This window comes from Chlorocebus sabaeus, chromosome 6 (assembly GCF_047675955.1).
Source record: "Chlorocebus sabaeus isolate Y175 chromosome 6, mChlSab1.0.hap1, whole genome shotgun sequence".
Classification (NCBI taxonomy): domain Eukaryota; kingdom Metazoa; phylum Chordata; class Mammalia; order Primates; family Cercopithecidae; genus Chlorocebus; species Chlorocebus sabaeus.
Genome location: NC_132909.1, coordinates 58,440,528 through 58,459,219, shown reverse-complemented (window position 1 = coordinate 58,459,219; position 18,692 = coordinate 58,440,528). Strand labels below are relative to the sequence as shown.

Here is an 18,692-nt window from a genome sequence, read left to right as displayed (position 1 = left end):
GCTCCTCAGGCAAAGGGTATCCCACCTTGACTGCAGCCCTGGCACTGCCTGCCCCTGTAGCTCTGGCTTCTCCCCTCAGGCCAGCCTGCAGAGTCCAGCTCCAGACAGGGGCCCCTGGGCTACTCCACTCCCTCATGGTGACTCCACAGGCCCCAGGGCCACCCCAGCACCCTAGGATGCTCTCCCCTACAGCCAGGCTGTATCTGAGAGGTGCTGGTGCCCACTCCCATTCCACAAGGGCCCGGTACTGAAGCTTGGATGTTCACGTGGAGGTTGGGAGATTTACTCGAAAAGGCCACATTTGGGCCAGGCGCGGTGGCTCACGCCTGTAATCCCAGCACTTTGGGAGGCTGAGGCAGGCAGATCACGAGGTCAGAAGATCGAGACCACGGTGAAACCCCATCTCAACTAAAAATACAAAAAATTAGCAGCATGGTGGCAGGCACCTGTAGTGCCAGCTACTCGGGAGGCTGAGGCAGGAGAATGGCGTGAACCCAAGAGGCGGAGATTGCAGTGAACCGAGATCGTGCCACTGCACTCCAGCCTGGGCAACAGTGCAAGACTCTGTCTCAAAAAAATAAATAAATAAAAATAAAAATAAGTAAATAAATAAGATGAGATGAAAGGAGCCCTCGCAGCCCCACCTGCATAGCAGCCAGAGCCGCTGAGCCCGCGCACTCAACGCATCCTCTCCCACCCCCGAGTCTGCAGGCGCTTAAAAGAAAACCTAATTTTGAAAGAATTATAGAAGCACAGGAAGTTGCAAAAATAGTACCGACAGTCCTGTGTGCCCTTTCCCCACCTTCCCCAAGGTGAATGACAGCTTCATGACGGAAGGACAGAACCAAACCCCAGAGCCGACGCTGGGACGTCCCCATGCACCAGACCACAGAGCCTGCCCAGCCACGCCTGCCCTCAGGTTTAAAGGCCCCGACCTCCCTTTCCCGGCTGCGGTAAAGCTGCAGGTGAGCCCGTCTTCACCTGTGCCGGTCAGCGGGAGCAGGAGCTGCTGATGCAGCAAGCACTGGGTTCATGCCCACTGCCCAGCCCATCAGGGACCACTGGAGGCTCCCTGAGAAGCCCGAGGGTCCCTGGCACACACGGGGACTGGCACTCTGACTCAAGGCCCTGCTGTGGCTCTGTCAACCACAAGCTTGCTTTTTTCCTCCCGGTGCTTCGGGCGGAGGCGGACCTGAGCTTTCCAAGGCTGCTCTGGTTTGGAAGAGGCTGCCTGCAGTACGGGGACAGAAATAGCAAGTCCGCGGCTGCAGACTTCAGGAGGGAGGGAGGGTGGCACTCTAGAGGCCAGAAGACAGAGCTGCAGAGCTAAATCCCCGCAGGAGCTGAGACACTGCTCCCGAGGAAGGCAGGGCCCTCGAGCAATGCTGCCACCTGCGCAGACCCACAGGACCGGGTGCGGTCAGGTTCCCCCAGTTTGGGGAACTACAGGATGGTGGGCTTCCAGGAAGAGGCAGCATTCTATATCTGCAAGAACACAGGTGAGGAGCTGAACGCCCCGTCAACACTAAGTCCTCTGCTTATGTGTTTAAGAGCCACTGTCCCCAAGTGGTCACAACCTCCCTGTATCCCCTGGGCACTCTTCTCAAACACAGAGCAGAGGCTGCCTCATGGCCCAGGAGCCCGGGATGACTAAGCTCGGGGGCTGTCAGCGCCAGGGCTTGCAAATTCTCAAAGAGTGGGGTGACAGTCAGCTTTATGCGTCTCCTGAGTGAGACCACGGTGCCCAGTTGTCAAACGCCAGTCTAGAGGTTGCTGGGAAGGTACGTTTTTAAGATGTGATTAACCTTTAAATCGGTAGACTCTGAGCAAAGCAGATTACTCCTCCCCAGAGTGGGTGAGTCTCAGCCAATCAGCTGAAGGCCTTCAGGGAAAAGCCTGCCCAGGCGCGGTGGCTCGTGCCTGTAATCCCAGCACTTTGGGAGGCCGAGGCAAGAGGATCACTTGAGGTCAGGAGTTCGAGACCAGCCTGGCCAACACAGTGAACCCCATCTCTACTAAAAAAACAAAAATTAACTGGGTGTGGTGGTGCACACCTGTGATCCCAGCTACTCAGGAGGCTGAGGCAGGAGAATCCCTTGAACCCAGGAGGTGGAGGTTGCAGTAAGCCAAGAAAAAAAAAAAAAGAATATAGGTCAAGCACGGTGGCTCATGCCTGTAATCCCAGCACTTTGGGAGGCCGAGGCGGGTGGATCGCCTGAGCTCAGGAGTTCGAGACCAGCCTGGGCAACAAACCAAGACCTCATCTCTACAAAAAATAAAAAAATTAGCCAGGCCTGGTGTTCCCTTTAGTCCTGGCTACTTGGGAGGCTGAGGCAGGAGGATCACTTGAGCCCAGGAGTCTAAGACCAGCTTGGGCAACATAGTGAGACTCTGTCTCTACAAAACAAACAAACAATTAGCCAGGCGTGCACCTGTGGCCCCAGCTACTCTCAGGATGCTGAGGTGGGAGGATCGCTGGAGTCTAGGAGGCGGAGTCTGCAGTCAGCTATGATTCTAGCCTGGGTGACAGAGGGAGACCCTGTCTTGGGAAAAAAAGAGAAAAAAAAACAACAAAAAAAAACCACGCCCGAGGCGCCCGAGGAGGGCCTGGATCTCAGCCGCAGCGTCAGCTGTTCCGTGGGGCTCTGGTCTGTCCTGCAGATATCAGACCCACCAGCCCAGGGACTGTGTGAGCCAATTCCTTAGAATAAATCTCTCTCTACACATACAGTCAAGTATCGTTAAGGACAGGGATACACTGAGAAATCCCTCACTGGGCGAGGTCGTCACTGTGTGAACACCGGAAAGTCCATTCTACACGCAGGTTCTTGTACTCTGTACGGTGCGGTCCTGATAAGCATCTGTTTATCTAAATATAGAGAACCGAGGTGGGCGGATCACCTGGGGTCAGGAGTTCCAGACCAGCCTGGCCAACACGGCGACACTCTGCCTCTACTAAAAACACAAAAAAGTTAGCTGGGCACGGTGGTGTCCGCCTGTCACCCCAGCTACTTGGGAGGCTGAGGCAAGAGAATCCTTGAACCCAGGAGGTGGAGATTGCAGTGAGCCAAGATCGTGCCATTGCACTCCAGCCTGGATGACAGAGTGAGAGTCTGTCTCAAAAATAAATAAATAAATAAAAATAAACATACAGAAGGCACAGTAAAGACGTGGCCCGATCATCTTACGTCACCACCGCTGCACAGGCGGTCTGTCATTGGCTGAGCCATCGCCATGAGGTGCGCGGCTATACACACAGGCGCAAACGCACACACGCTTCATCGCCTGTTTCTCTGGAGAACCGTAACACATTCATATTCCTGAAATCCACACTTGTTAGCTTTCTGGGAATGTGGATTTCAAGTGCCCTCCAGGGCAGAAGGTAGCCACCGGAGGGCACAGCTGTGTGTGGCTGGCACCGCTCCCATCTGCCCAGAAGCTGGGCCCTTTCTCAGGACCTAGAGTCCCTGGTGGGGATGAGGAACGGAGCCTGGAGCTCATCAGAATGCAGAGACCCGGCTGCCTTCCCAACCTCCCTCCTGTTTCCAGGGGGACCTTCCCCACCACTCCCCGACCTCCGACCCCGCAGTGCTCACCTTCCTGGCCATGATGAGGCCTGAGGGTCTGTGCTGGACTTTGGTGACCACCCCGCCATTGCCCGCGCCCAGCTCTGAGATCCTTTCGAAGTCATCGTCTTTGAGTTCGCCGACCTTGGCTTTCTGGGTGAGAAAGGCTTCCAGACGCTTCTTCTGCTGCTCGTCAAGTTCCAGCTCCTCCAGCTTCTTCTGCAGGTCCACCAGGTTTGCCCTGCAGAGACCCCCAGGGCAGGGGTTAGCTACCTAGGGAGATTCTACCTTTCCACCTGGCCGTTTACTGCGTGGCCGTGGCGCGCCGGCCCCCAGAAGGACACAGACCGGATTCCTGCACTTCAGGGGTTTGTGGTGTAGAAGGAAAGAAGGATCCATGCTGTGTACACCCAGCAGACACACCAATGACCAGAATCCAGGGCGGCTCCCCGGGAACTGAGGATGCTGCCTTGATCCCATCTCAACAAGTCTAGCAGACCTCAGGATCTCGAGGATAAGCCGCAGCTCAAAGGCCTCCATCTGCTTTTTCTTTTTCTTTTTTTGTGAGACAGAGTCTCCCTCTGTTACTCAGACTGGAATGCAATGGTGCGATCTCGGCTCCCTGCAACCTCTGCCTCCCGGGTTCGAGAGATTCTCCTGCCTCAGTCTCCCAAGTAGCTGAGATTACAGGCGCCCGCCACCATGCCTGGCTAATTTTGTATTTTCAGTAGAGACAGGGTTTCACCATGTTGGTCAGGCTGGTCTCCAACTCCTGATATTAAGTGATCCGCCCGCCTCAGCCTCTCAAAGGGCTGGGATTACAGGCGTGAGCCACCGCACCCAGCTGGGAGGCCTCCTTCCTAAGGCACAAGCTCCGGACCATGTCGGGAGGACAGGAGGGAGGGATCAGGTGAACGGAGCCCAGGCCAGGATGCCTGTCTTTGCAGGAGATAGAGGAACAAGTGTTCTGAGCACAGTACGAGAACCAAGAGCAGAAGGCAGAAGGCTCAGTACAAAACCTGCATCAGGCAGGCACGGTGGTGCACGTTTGCAATCCTAGCCACTTGGGAGGCTGAGGCACGAGAACTGCTTGAACCCGGGAGGCGGAAGTTGTGGTGAATTGAGATCTCGCCACTGCACTCCAGCCTCGGTAGCAGAGGGAGACTCTGTCTCAAGACAAAACAAACCAAAAAACAAGCATGACCAGCCTGGGCAACAAAGTGAGACCTACAGTCGAGCACGGTGGCTTATGCCTGTAGTTCCAGTTACTCAGGAGGCTGAGGTGGGAGGATCACATGAGCCCAGGAGGTTGAGGCTGCAGTGAGCCATGATCATGACAATGCACTCCAGCCTGGGCGACAGGGCAAGACCTTGTTTCTGCACAATAAAAAAATTTTTAAAAATTTAAACAAGCATGTACATTGCATTTTATTGGGTGATTCCAAGAATTTTCGACAGTAAGCTATTTTCACAAATGCCTTGACTCGGAACCAGATCCTGGAGTAACAGACAACTTCTCTGTAACAGACAATTGAGCTCAATGCACACAAGAACCAAGTGCTGTGCAAAAGAAATGGAATGTAAGCCATGTGTACAAATTAAAATCTTCTAGTATCCACGTTTAAAAAGAACAGGTGGCCGGGCGCGGTGGCTCACGCCTGTAATCCCAGCACTTTGGGAGGCCGAGGCGGGCGGATCACAAGGTCAGGAGATCGAGACCATGGTGAAACCCCGTCTCTACTAAAAAATAGAAAAAAATTAGCCGGGCGCAGTGGCGGGCGCCTGTAGTCCCAGCTACTCGGGAGGCTGAGGTAGGAGAATGGCGTGAACCCGGGAGGCGGAGCTTGCAGTGAGCCGAGATTGCGCCACTGCACTCCAGCCTGGGCGACAGAGCGAGACTCCGTCTCAAAAAAAAAAAAAAAAAATTAAAAAGAACAGGTGAACTGATCTCATTTATTTAGAGACATGGTCTTGCTCTGTCTCCCAGGCTGGGGTGCAGTGGCAAGATTATAGCTCAGTGCAGCCTCCAACTCCTGTCCTCAAGTGATCCTCCCACCTCAGCCTTCCTAGTAGCTAGGATCACAGGTGTGAGCCATGATGTCTGGCTATTTTTAATTAATTTTTATTTATTTATTTTTTTTGAGACAGAGTCTCACTCTGTCACCCAGGCTGGAGTGCAGTGGTGCGATCTTGGCTCACTGCAACCTATGCCTCCCATGTTCACGCCACTCTTCTGCCTCAGCTTCCCAAGTAGCTGAATATAAGCACCCGCCACCAAGTCCAGCTAATTTTTGTATTTTTAGTAGAAACAAGGTTTCACCATGTTGGTCACACTGGTCTTGAATTCCTGGGCTCAAGTGATCTGCCCACCTCAGCCTCCCAAAGTGCTGGGATTACAGGCGTGAGCCACTACACCTGGCTGAAATTAATTTTTAAATTTTTTTTATTTTTTATTTTTGAGACAGAGTCTCACTCTGTTGCCCAGGCTGGAATGCAGTGGCCGGATCTCGGCTCGCTGCAAGCTCCACCTCCCGGGTTCATGCCATTCTCCTGCCTCAGCCTCCCGTGTAGCTGGGACTACAGGCACCTGCCACCATGCTCAGCTAATTTTTGTATTTTTTTTAGTAGAGACGGGGTTTCATTGTGTTAGCCAGGATGGTCTCGATCTCCTGACCTTGTGATCCATCCGTCTCGGCCTCCCAAAGTGCTGGGATTACAGGCTTGAGCCACCGTGAAATTGATTTTAATAACACATTTGATTTAACCCATCAAAAATGTTATCATTTCCAACATACAACCAGTATGAAAAATGAATGAATGTTTCACATTGTTTCCATCTTAAGCCTTTGAAATCTACAACGGCATTATTGCATTATTGCGCCTATGCTCTTGTGGTTCTGGGCAATTCTCATTTTATGTGTTGCCTGTAGCCAGGGGCTACTCAACCAGGCAGTGCAGCTTTAAACGTCTCCCTGGAAGAGCAGGCCACCTCGAGAGGTCCCAATTCCGGAAGGAGCTAAAGTCATGGTGGACAGCCATAGAGGGGACAGAAGCAGGGAATGAAGGCGTGGATGGCTCCTTCCATCTGGAACCTTCCAATCCCGAAGTTTGACCACTATTTGCCTATAGCTGGAAGTGGCATAAGCCATGGGACACACAGGCCAGAAATGAGGTGATGGCACTGGAGCTGGTGCTGCAAAGAGCTCGCCAGAAGGCAGGGGCCTGGGCACTGCTTCCTGGGCTGGACAAACACCATCTCATTCCATTCACACCATCTCATTCCATTTTCCCCATCGTCCCCGGAGGCCCAGGCAGGAGGGAACAGACTCACAGGGGTGGAGGAACCTGCCCCAGGTCACAACACCTGTCCCAGGTCAGGACAACTCCTGCTCATCTCAGTGTCCCCTAGGAGGGGAAACAGAGCCCTGGTAGGTGCTCACTGAGCAGCTGCTGAATAAGGACCCAGAAGCAGCAGGAATGGCGAGACCCTGGGAGTGGGACAGAAGGTTGGTGGGGTGGGGGACATGAATGAATGAATAACATGAATGAATAAATGAATATTTCTTTTTTTTGAGATAGAGCCTTGCTCTGTCGCCTAGGTTGGAGTGCAGTGGTGCGATCTCAGCTCGCTGCAACCTCTGCCTCCTGGGTCCAAGCGATTCTCTTGCCTCAGCCTCCCAAGTAGCTGGGATTACAGGTGTACGCCACCACACCCAGCTAATTTTTTTTGGCATTTTTAATAGATACTAGGTTTCGCCATATTGGCCAGGTTGGTCTTGAACACCAGGCCTCAAGTAATCTACCCACCTTGGCCTCCCAAAGAGCTGGGATTACAGGCGTGAGCCACCGCACCTGGTCATGAATGAACACTTCTGATGGCACACTTGGAAGATCTCAAGTACTGCTCAAAACATTGAAAATGCATCCTGGAGTCAGCTGACTAATCCATCTTAAATTTGCTGGCAACCCAACTGTGGTTATTAAACAAAACCAAACCTTGGCATCTCTACAGCCGGCTTCCTCTCCTGGGGGTAATCCTTCAAGGGATGGAAATCAAACCCCACACGGAAGAGAATGTGAAGGGCGAGTTCCGTGCGGAGAATGAGGAACAGGTCCCTGTGTCTGGCTGTGCCCGTGTTGACTTGCACACATTGGCATCAAGAGTCTTCTTCATCCGGGTCACAGAAGGCCGGCCCCCGAGCGGGAGAGGCCACCAGACATGCCACAGTCCCTGACACCTCGTTCTCAAGCGGTCACACCACAGGCACGGCACCCGGACCCTAGCCAAGGGCCCAGGGGATTGTCCTGCCCTGCCCCACTATGCCCTGCAGAACGTAAGTGCAGAGATCACCCTGGCATGACCCCACCAGTGTGTGTCCCCAACACCCAGTCCCCTCCCTCGTCCTGGAGCAGTGCAATTTTGCCAGCACGCGACCCCAACCCCAGCATGCCCCTTTCTCAGACCCCTTCGCCCAGGCCTCTGGTCTCCCTCCACCTCCTCAAAGCTTCTGCACTGGGTCAGCCCCTCAGGAGGGTTTTCCAGTCCACCTGCTTCAGAATCTGCACCTCCGCTTTCAGGGGCCAGCAGGGTCCCCTGATCCCCGAGCCTCCTCATTCTTCACACTCCAGCTTCCCTGTCTCCTCACCACACTTCCAGCTTCAGGGACTCCACACACCAGGCACCGCCACAAGCAGGAGATGCCCTCTCAGAGATGCCCAACCTGACCCCCCGGGACCCCCTGTCCTGATCCCCCCAGAACCCAACATGAGACCCCTAGGACCCCCTGCCCTGACCCCCTAGAATCCCCCAACATGACTTCCCTAGGACCCCTGCTGACCCCCCCAGAATCCCCCAATGTGACCCCCCGGTACCCCCTGCTCTGACCCCCTCAGAACTGCCCCAACATGACTCCCCTAAGACCCCCTGCTCTGAACCCCCAGAACCCAACATGACCCCCCAGGACCCCCTGCTCTGAACCCCCAGAACCCAACATGACCCCGAGGACCCCCTGCTCTGAACCCCCAGAACCCAACATGACCCCCCAGGACCCCCTGCTCTGAACCCCCAGAACCCAACATGACCCCCCAGGACCCCCTGCCCTGACCCCCCCAGAATCCCCCAACATGACTCCCCTAGGACCCCCTGCCATGGACCCCCCAGAGTTGCCCCAACATAACCCCCCAGGACCCCCTGCTCTGAACCCCCAGAACCCCCCAACATGACCCCCCTAGGACCCCCTAACCTGACCTCCTCAAACCCCCACAACATAAGCCCCCTAGAACCCCCATCCTGACCCCACCAGATGACCCCCGCAGAAACCCCTCCATCCGGAACCCCTAGAACCCCCATCCTGACCCCGCTAGAGCCCCCCCACATCCTGACTCCCCTAGGACCCCCCTTGTCCTCAGATACCCCAGAACTCCCACTCTGATCCCCCCTAGAGCCGCTCTATCCTGACCCCTCTAGGGTCTCCTACCCCATCCTGACCCCTCTGGGAGCCCCCCATCCTCTCTTCTCTTCTCTTTTTCCTGGTTGTCTACGGACCTCCTCAGCCCATTCTCTCCCGTAAGGGACCCCCCCCGCCCCACCTCAGCCCCCTAGGTGCCCTCCTCATCCCACCCCAACCTCATTACTCAGGGACTCATTCCCCAGAAGGACTGCTCCCCGCCCCCCAGGACCTCTCAGCCTGTCCTCCCCACCCAGGTGCTGCACTGTGAACTCGTTGCCCAGGGACCCTCCCACCCCATGTTTCCCCACAGGGAATCCCTCACCCATCTCTCCCCCGAGGGACTCGCTTCACTATCATTTCACTGCGCAGGACACCCCTCGCTTATCCTTCCCCCTACAGGTACCCACCCATACATCCCCTCCTCTCAGGAACCCCCTCCACCCCATCTCACAACTCAGGGGCCCTGCACCCCATCCTCTCTCTGCAAGGACATCTCCTTGGCCTGATCTCATGACTTAAGGACTCCAAACCCCATCTTTTCCCCAAAGGGATTTCCCCTCATTCCAATCTCATTACTCAGGGACCCCCCCCATCTCCCTGATTTCACTATTCAGGGACCACACACCCCATTTCACTACTTAGAGATCCACCAGCATTCTGCTACTCAGAGCCTCCATGCCCTGTCTTTCCCCACAGGGACCTCCTTGGCCCAATCTCATTACTGAGGGACCCTACCCCATCTCAGTCTCATCACTCAGGGACCCCTCACCCCATCCTCTCCCCTCTGGAGCCCCCTTGCCCAAATTCCTTCCTCAGGGGCTGCCTAACCTCCCCTCACCCCATCCTCTCCTCTTGGGAACGCCCTGCACCCCGATTTCCCTACTCAGGGGCTCCCCTGACCCTCATCTCATGACTAAGGCAACCCTCACTCTGTCCTTTCCTCTTAGGAACCCTTCACCCTCATTTCACTACTCAGGGACCCCATACTCTGTTCTCTCCTCTTAAAGAGACCCCTCACCCCGATCTCACTGCTCATCCTGTTCTCTCCTTACGGACACCCCTCACTCCGATTTTCCTACTGAGGGACTCCGCTCACCCCAGCTTCACTTTTCAAAAGCCCCACACCCCATCTTCCGCACTGCAGGGACCTCCCCTCACTCAATCTCACTGCTCAGGGACCCTTGCCCCCATCCTCTCCTCTTAGAGACACCCTTCACCCCAACTTCACTACTCAGGGACTCCCCTTATCCCAATTTCACTTTTCAGGAATCCCACACCCCATCTTTTCCACCACAAGGACCTCCCCTCGCCCAATCTCACTGCTCAAAGACCCTCGTCCCATCACCGGCCCAGACCCCCCTGCCCTGTGCACCCTCCACCCCGTCCTCCAAGGGCCCCCTGCCCCGTCCTCCCCCGAAAGTCCCCTGAACCTCTCGCCCCATCCTCCTTCGAAGGCCCCCTGCATCCCTCGTCCTGTCCTCCCCTCGAGAACCTCCTGCCCCGTGCACCCCTCACCCCATCCTCCCCCGTGACCCTCCTGCCCCCTGCACCCCTCGCCCCGTCCTTCCCCGAGGGCTCCCTGCACCGTGCACCCCGAGCCTCCGGCCGACCCCGGCCCACTCACTCGGAGGCGCCCTCGCTGGTAGGGGACGGGCCCTCGGCGATGGTAGGGTTGATGGTGAGCGCCGGCAGCACCGGCTTCCTCCGGGCCAGCATCGGGACTCCGCGGGCCGGCGGCGGCGGCGGCACCTCTAGCCGGGGCCCATAGGGGGCGGGCCGGGAGCGATCGGCGCCTACGCGAGCCCGGGGCTGCGGCCGCGGCCTAGGCCGGCGTCGGGGCGGCCGAGGGCGGGCGGCGCTGCGGGCCTGGGCCGAGGGTAGCCGAAGGGCGCTGGGGCCGAGGCGACCGAGCCGCCACCTCTGCCGAGGCCCGCGAGAGGCTGACGCCGCAGCCGGAGTCCAAGAGGCCGGGGGAGGGGAGGGGCGGCCACGAGATCGCGGACCGGCCTCTCGCGATAACAGGATCGGGAACCGCGATGGACCCTACCCCCAGCCGGCGCTCCTGCGCAGAAGCCCAGGCCGCCTGTCGGAGGGGAAAGGGGCGGACACCGAGGCGAGGCGGTGCCCGGAGCGTGCGCACTCGCTTGCCTTCCCACGGTGCGTGTGCGCATGCGCCTGGGGCACGAGGCGCGCGCGCAGGTGAGGAGACGGATGGGTGAGGAGACGGATGGGTGAGGAGACGGATGGGTGAGGGCGGAGGTTGATGGTCTTGCACAGGTGGGCAGGGAGCCAGACTCCTGAGAGCCTGTGGTGCCCCAGGCTGGGGCTGAGACAACCCAAAAGACCCCAGAACAGTGGACGAGACCCACCCAGAGTCCATTTAATCTTTTTGGCAAGGGTGGACACATGCCCCGGCTCCCACCGCCTTAAAGTGTCAATTACTCCCCCTCTTTCATCAGAGCAAGGCCACTCTAAAACATTTTTTAAAATTTATTTTAATTGACAAAATTGCATGTATTGTTATGCGCATATTAAAACATTTTTATTATAAAATGCACATAACGGCCGGGCGCGGTGGCTTAAGCCTGTAATCCCAGCACTTTGGGAGGCCGAGACGGGCGGATCACGAGGTCAGGAGATCAAGACCATCCCTGTCTCTACTAAAAAAAGACAAAAAACGAGCCGGGCGCGGTGGCGGGTGCCTGTAGTCCCAGCTACTCGGGAGGCTGAGGCAGGAGAATGGCGTGAACCCGGGAGGCGGAGCTTGCAGTGAGCCGAGATCCGGTCACTGCACTCCAGCCTGGGAGACAGAGCGAGACTCCATCTCAAAAAAAAAAAAAATGCACATAACATAAAACTTGCCATTTTCACCATTTCTAAATGCACAGCTCAGAGGCATTAAGCGACCACCACCAACATGTCCAGAAGTTTCTCATTTTCCCAAACTGAAAGGCTGTCCCTGTGAAACCTCACTCCCTATCCTCCTCCCCAGCCCCTGGAACCTACCATCCTACTTCCTGTGAATCTCATGATTCTAGGGACCTCATATGGGTAGGATCACACAGGTTTTGTCCCTTTGTGTCTGGCATATTTCACTGAGAGCCATGTCCTCAAGATGCATCCATGTTGGAGCCTGTGTTAGAATTTCCCAACATGACTGGTCTAGGCATATTTCCAGTTGGGTAGCCCTGCTCCAAAAAGGAGCTGAAGGAAAAAAAATAAAAGAAAAATTTCCTCCTTTTTTTTTTTTTTGAGATGGAGTCTCACTGTGTCACACAGGCTGGTGTGCAGTGACGCGATCTCAGCTCACTGCAAGCTCTGCCTCCCGGGGTTCACGCCATTCTCCTGCTTCAGCCTCCCGAGTAGCTGGGAGTACAGATGCCCACCACCACGCCCGGCTAAGTTTTTGTATTTTTAGTAGAGACGGGGTTTCACCGTGTTAACCAGGATGGTCTCAATCTCCTGACCTCGTGATCCACCTGCCTCGGTCTCCCAAAGTGCTGGGATTACAGGTGTGAGCCACCGCACCTGGCCAGAATTTTCCTCCTTTTAAAGACTGAATAATATTCTGTTGTGTGGATGGACTATATTTTGCTCGTCCATTTATCTGCCACTAGATACTTTGGTGAATCGTGCTGCTATGAACACAGATGTGCAAATATCTGTTTGAGTCTTCGCCTTGAGTTATTTTGGGTATATGTTCTGAAGAGGAATTGCTGGATTATATGGTAATTCTATGTTGAGCTTTTTGAAGCACCACCTTACTGTTTAATACAATAACCGTACCACTTCATAAGAAAGGTCATGTTATTTACCTGATGGTGTAACCCATTAAAAATTTATTTAATTTGGCCAGGCATGGTGGCTCACGCCTGTAATCCTAGCACTTTGGGAGGCCGAGATGGGCAAATTGCCTGAGCCGAGTTCAAGACCAGCCTGGGCAACACAGCGAAACCCTGTCTCTAGTAAAATACAAAAAATTGGGAAGGGCACAGTGGCTCACGCCTGTAATCCCAGCGCTTTGGGGGGCCGAGGCAGGTGGATCACCTGAGGTCAGGAGTTCAATACCAACCTGGCCAATACAGTGAAACCCCCTCTCTACTAAATAAATAAATAAATAAATAAGCCGGGCGTGGTGGCGCGTGCCTGTAATCCCGGCTACTAAGGAGGTTGAGGCAGGAGAACTGCTTGAACCTGGGAGGCAGAGGTTGTAGTGAGTTGAGATTGTGCCATTGTACTCCAGGCTGGGCAACAAAGTAAAACTCTGTCTCCAATAAAACAAAACACAACCAAAAAAAATTAATTTTTGGCCAGGCATGGTGGCTCACGCCTGTAATCCCAGGACCCTGGGAGCCTGAGGCAGGCTGATCACTTGAGGTCAGGAGTTCGAGACCAGCCCAGCCAACATGGTGAAACCCCATCTGTACTAAAAAGACAAAAATTGGGCTGTAGTTCCAGCTACACAGGAGGCTGAGGCAGGAGAACTGCTTGAACCCGGGAGGTGGAGGTTGCAGTGAGCCAAGATCACGCCACTGCACTCTAGCCTGGGTGACAGACCAAGACTCCGTCTCGAAAAAAACAAAGCAAAACAAAACAACAAACAGAACACTGCTGCTAGGGAAGCCTGCTCCTGGGTTTTTACAATCTGGGCCTTTCAGTTTGACTTCTCTTCACTCCCACCTGCTTGTCCAAAATTCAGATGGACGCTCATCTGGCCTCAAATAAGGACAGGCCCTTTCAGAGACCGGGGTATTTCCATGTTCCTTCTGTTCTGCCCAGCAATCATTCTCCCATTTTATCCTATTTTAAGCTTTTTTTTGAGACGGAGTCTCACTCTGTTGCCCAGGCTGGACTGCAGTGGTGCAATCTCGGCTCACTGCAAGCTTCGCCTCCCGGGTTCACGCCATTCTCCTGCTTTAGCCCCCTGAGCAGCTGGGATTACAGGCGCCTGCCACCACGCCCGGCTAATTTTTTTTGTATTTTAGTAGAGACAGGGTTTCACCTTGTTAGCCAGGATGGTCTTGATCTCCTGACCTCGTGATCTGCCTGCCTCAGCCTCCCAAAGTGTTAGGATTACAGGTGTGAGCCACCACGCCAGGCTGGCTTTTTTTTTTTTTTTCAAGACAAGTTCTCACTCTGTCACCCAGGCCCCAGGCTGGAGTGCAGTGGCACAATCATAGCTCACTGCAGCCTCCACCTCCCTGGCTCAAGCGATTCTCCCACCTCAGCCTCTCTAGTAGCCCTGGCTACAAACATGCACCACTATGCCCAGCTAATTTTTGTATTTTTTGTCCAGACGGGTTTTCTCCATGTCGCTCAGTCTGGTCTCACACTCCTAAGCTCAAGCGATCCTCCTGCCTCGGCCTCAGCAGTGCTGGGACTAGAGCTGTGAGCCACTGTGTTCAGCCATTAATGCACAATTCTCCAAAGTTCAATTTCTTGAACTATTACAACTCTGTACATCCATGTAACGCTTGCCCTTACTCCAGAAAGTTTGTTCACTCCTTTTTAGTTCATTCTCTGCACCCAGCAGTGGTGAGCTGGTAAATGTTTAATGAGCTGGTAAATGTTTAACAATGAGCCATTAAAATAAGGAGAGGCGGCCGGGCGCGGTGGCTCAAGCCTGTAATCCCAGCACTTTGGGAGGCTGAGGCAGGCAGATCACGAGGTCAGGAGATCGAGACCATCCTGGCCAACACGGTGAAACTCCGTCTCTATTAAAAAATACAAAAAGGCCGGGCGCGGTGGCTCAAGCCTGTAATCCCAGCACTTTGGGAGGCCGAGATGGGCGGATCATGAGGTCAGGAGATCGAGACCATCCTGGCTAACACGGTGAAACCCCATCTCTACTAAAAAATACAAAAAACTAGCCGGGCGAGGTGGCGGGCGCCTGTAGTCCCAGCTACTCGGGAGGCTGAGGCAGGAGAATGGCAGGAACCCGGGAGGCGGAGCTTGCAGTGAGCCGAGATCTGGCCACTGCACCCCAGCCTGGGCGACAGAGCGAGACTCCGCCTCAAAAAAAAAAAAAAAAAAATACAAAAAACTAGCCGGGCGAGGTGGCGGGCGCCTGTAGTCCCAGCTACTCGGGAGGCTGAGGCAGAAGAATGGCCTAAACCCAGGAGGCGGAGCTTGCAGTGAGCTGAGATCCGGCCACTGCACTCCAGCCTGGGTGACAGAGTGAGACTTTGTCTCAAAAAAAAAAAAATAAAATAAGGAGAGACGGGGCGTGGTGGCTTATACCTGCAATCCCAGCACTTTGGGAGGCTGAGGAGGGCAGATCACTTGTGGCCAGGAGTTCGAGTCCAGCCTGGCCAACATGGTAAAACCCCATCTCTACCAAAAATACAAAAATTAGGATGGTCACGGGTGTTATCCCAGCACTTAGGGAAACTGAGGTGGGCAGATCACCTGAGGTCAAGAGTTCGAGACCAGCCTGACCAGCATGGTGAAACCCCATTTCTACTAAAAACACACAGAAATTAGCTGGGCATGGTGGTGGGCGCCTGTAATCCCAGCTACCTGGGAGGCTGAGGCAGGAGAACTGCTTGAACCCCGGAGGTGGAGGTTTCAGTGAGCCAAGATTGTGCCTCTGCACTCCAGCCCGGGCAACAGAGTAAGGCTCCATCTTAAAAAAAAAAAAAAAAAAAAAAAAATTAGCTGGGCATGGTGGCGGGTGCCTGTAATCTCAGCTACTTGGGAGGCTGAGACACGAGAATCACCTGAACCTGAGAGGTGGAGGTTGCAGTGAGTCAAGATCATGCCACCGCATTCCAGCCTGAGTGACAGAGGGAGACTCTGTCTCAAAAAAAAAAAAAAAAAAAAGGCCTGAGCGTGGTGGCTTATGCCTGTAATCTCTGCACTTTGGGAGGCCAAGGCGGGCAGACCACCTGAGGTCGGGAGTTCGAGAGCAGTCTGACCAACATGAAGAAACCCCGTCTCTACTAAAAATACAAAACTAGCCGGGCGTGGTGGTGCATGCCTGTAATCCCAGCTACTAGGGAGGCTGAGGCAGGAGAATCGCTTGAACCGGGGAGGTGGAGGTTGTGGTGAGCCGAGAGGGCACCACTGCACTCCAGCCTGGGCAACAAGAGTGAAACTCAGTCTCAAAAAAAAAAGAAGTTGATGATGGTATCAAAGATGCTTTTGAGTGGCTGTAAGCCAGCTGCAGTCCACTACCACCCCAGAAACCCCCTAGATTCTGTGTTCTATCCCCGTAGATTCGTTTTTCCCTGTCCAAGAGCTTCCTGTAAATGGAATTGCACTCATGGTGTCAGCTCTTTGTGCTTTAGGACAATCTTTTGGTTTTGGTTTAGACAGGATTTTGCTTTATTGCACAGGCTGGAGTGTAGTGGTGTGATCTCAGCTCACTACAGCCTCCACTTTCTGGGCTCAAGCCATCCTCCCACCTCAGCCTCCAGAGTATCTAGGACTACAGGCACGCACCACCATGCCCAACTAACTTTTGTATTCTTTGTAGAAATGGGGCTGTCATCGTGTTGCCCATGCTGGTCTCGAACTCCTAGGCTCAAATGACGCTAGTACCTTGGCCTCCCAAAGTGCTGGGATTACAGGCGTGAGTCACTGTACCAGATGCTGAGACAATATTTTTGAGGTTCATTTATATTGTTTCACGTAATGATAGTTTGTTCGGTTTCCTTGCTAGATGATATCCCATTGTATATACTGTGGGCATTGCCCTTGGCATAGAACAGTAAATGAATTCTCCTTTTGGCTGGGCACGGTGGCTCACACCTGTAATCTCAGCACTTCGGGAGGCCGAGGTGGGTGGATCACGAGGTCAGGAGATCAAGACCATCCTGGCTAACATGGTGAAATCCTGTCTCTACTAAAAATACAAAAAAAAATTAGCCAGGCGTGGTGGCGGGCGCCTGTAGTCCCAGCTACTCGGGAGGCTGAGGAAGGAGAATGGCGTGAACCCGGGAGGCAGAGCTTGCGGTGAGCCAGGATCACATCACTGCACTCCAGCCTGGGCGAATGAGCAAGACTCCATCTCAAAAAAAAAAAGAATTATCCTTCTTCTTTTTTTGGAGACAGTCTCACTCTGTTACCTAGGCTGGAGTGCGGTGCTGTGATCACTGCTCACTGCAGCCTCTACTTCCTGGGATCAGGTGATCCTCCTCCCGCCTCAGCCACCTGAGTAACTGGGATGACAGGTGCACACCACCTTGCCCAGCTAATTTTTTATTTTTTGTAGAAATGGGCGGGGGGAGTCTCACCATCTTACCTAGGCTGGTCTCAAACCCATGGGCTCAAGTGATCCTCCTGCCTTGGCCTCCCAAAGTGCTGGGATTACAAGTGTGAGCCACCAAGCCCAGTCTGTTAGAAACTTTTTTTTTTTTTTGAGACAGAGTCTCGCTCTGTCACGTGGGCTGGAGTGCAGTGGCGTAATCTTGGCTCACTGCAACCTCCGCCTCCTGGGTTCAAGCGATTCTCCTGCCTCAGCCTCCTGAGTAGGTGGGATTACAGGCGAGTGCCACCACACCGGGCTGATTTCTGTATTTTTTGTAGAGACGGGGTTTCACTATTTTCATCAGGCTGGTCTCGAACCCGTGACCTCATGATCTGCCTGCCTTGGCCTCCCAAAGTGCTGGTATTACAGGCGTGAGCCACTGTGCTGGGTCTGTTATGAATTTTTTGAGGCCAAAGAAGATGTTGGATGTATCTCCTTCTCTCCCGCTTTACCTCCACGGACATAACAGATGCTGGAGACATATGGGCTACTTGAAGGAATGACCTGGTGTTCTTGAGGCAACCATTCGCAGCACTTATGATAAAACAGGAGCTTTACTTGCTGAGGTTACAGTGCAACCTCACCCCCTCCACCCATTCTCTATCTTTACTACCAAGCATCCTTTGCCCTGTGACCTCTCTCTGTGATATATTTCCTACTTATCGTTGCTTCCAATAACACTTTTTCTGAGTACATCTGTCCCTTGGTCCCAGAGACGTGGTATCTCCTAAATTGCTCCTCCCAGGAAAGAAATTTCTAATAGTTTTCTTGATAGATTCAATCCATGGTGACATTTATCTTGTAGAGGCACATGCTGGCGTTAATATCACAAGTGTACATTGTTTCCAACTAGCAATGTCCTGTGAACTTTATCTCTCTCACCTGTGCAGTGGATTAACTGCCAGAACAGCGGAAGAGACCCCTTTGGAAAGCAATTTAACCCTATCGTGACCACACTGTGACTCAGTAGTTGGAATCGTGGGCAGATGACTTAGAGAAACTCCTGCCTGTGTGCAAACAGGAAACTCACACAATAATGTTCTCAATGGCAAAAATTTGGAAAGTACACAGGGTCCATTGATGGGAGAATGGAAAAATACATCCCAGCGCAGTCCCACAGAGAAATAGGAGACAGCAGAAAATTCCTACGTGACAACAGCATGAAAGAATCTTAGTCTCAGCTACTTGGAAGGCTGAGACGTGAGGATTATTTGAGCCCAAGGGTTCCAGGCAGACCTGGGCAACATAGTGATCCTCCCACCTCGGCCTCCCAAAGTGCTAGAATTAGAGGCGTGAGCCACCACACCCAGCCTTTTTCTTTCTTTCTTTTCTTTCCTTTTTTTTTTTTGAGACGGAGTCTCGCTCTGTCTCCCAGGCTGGAGTGCAGTGGTGCGATCTCCGCTCACTGCAAGCTCCATTGCCTCC

At 53.9% G+C, this 18,692-nt stretch overlaps 1 protein-coding gene across 1 annotated transcript in view; it reads right to left on the bottom strand.

Annotated features, from left to right (window-relative positions):
* Positions 1-11,007, bottom strand: part of MAP2K2 (mitogen-activated protein kinase kinase 2) — a 32,932-nt gene extending 21,925 nt beyond the window's left edge. Inside the window, exons 1-2 of the mRNA XM_073017112.1 lie at positions 10,641-11,007; positions 3,597-3,807 (exon numbers count right to left, since the gene is read on the bottom strand). Coding sequence (XP_072873213.1) covers positions 3,597-3,807; positions 10,641-10,732 — 303 coding nt within the window. The 5' untranslated portion in view covers positions 10,733-11,007. The remainder of the gene's footprint in view (positions 1-3,596; positions 3,808-10,640) is intronic.
* Between the last annotated feature and the right edge of the window lie 7,685 nt (positions 11,008-18,692).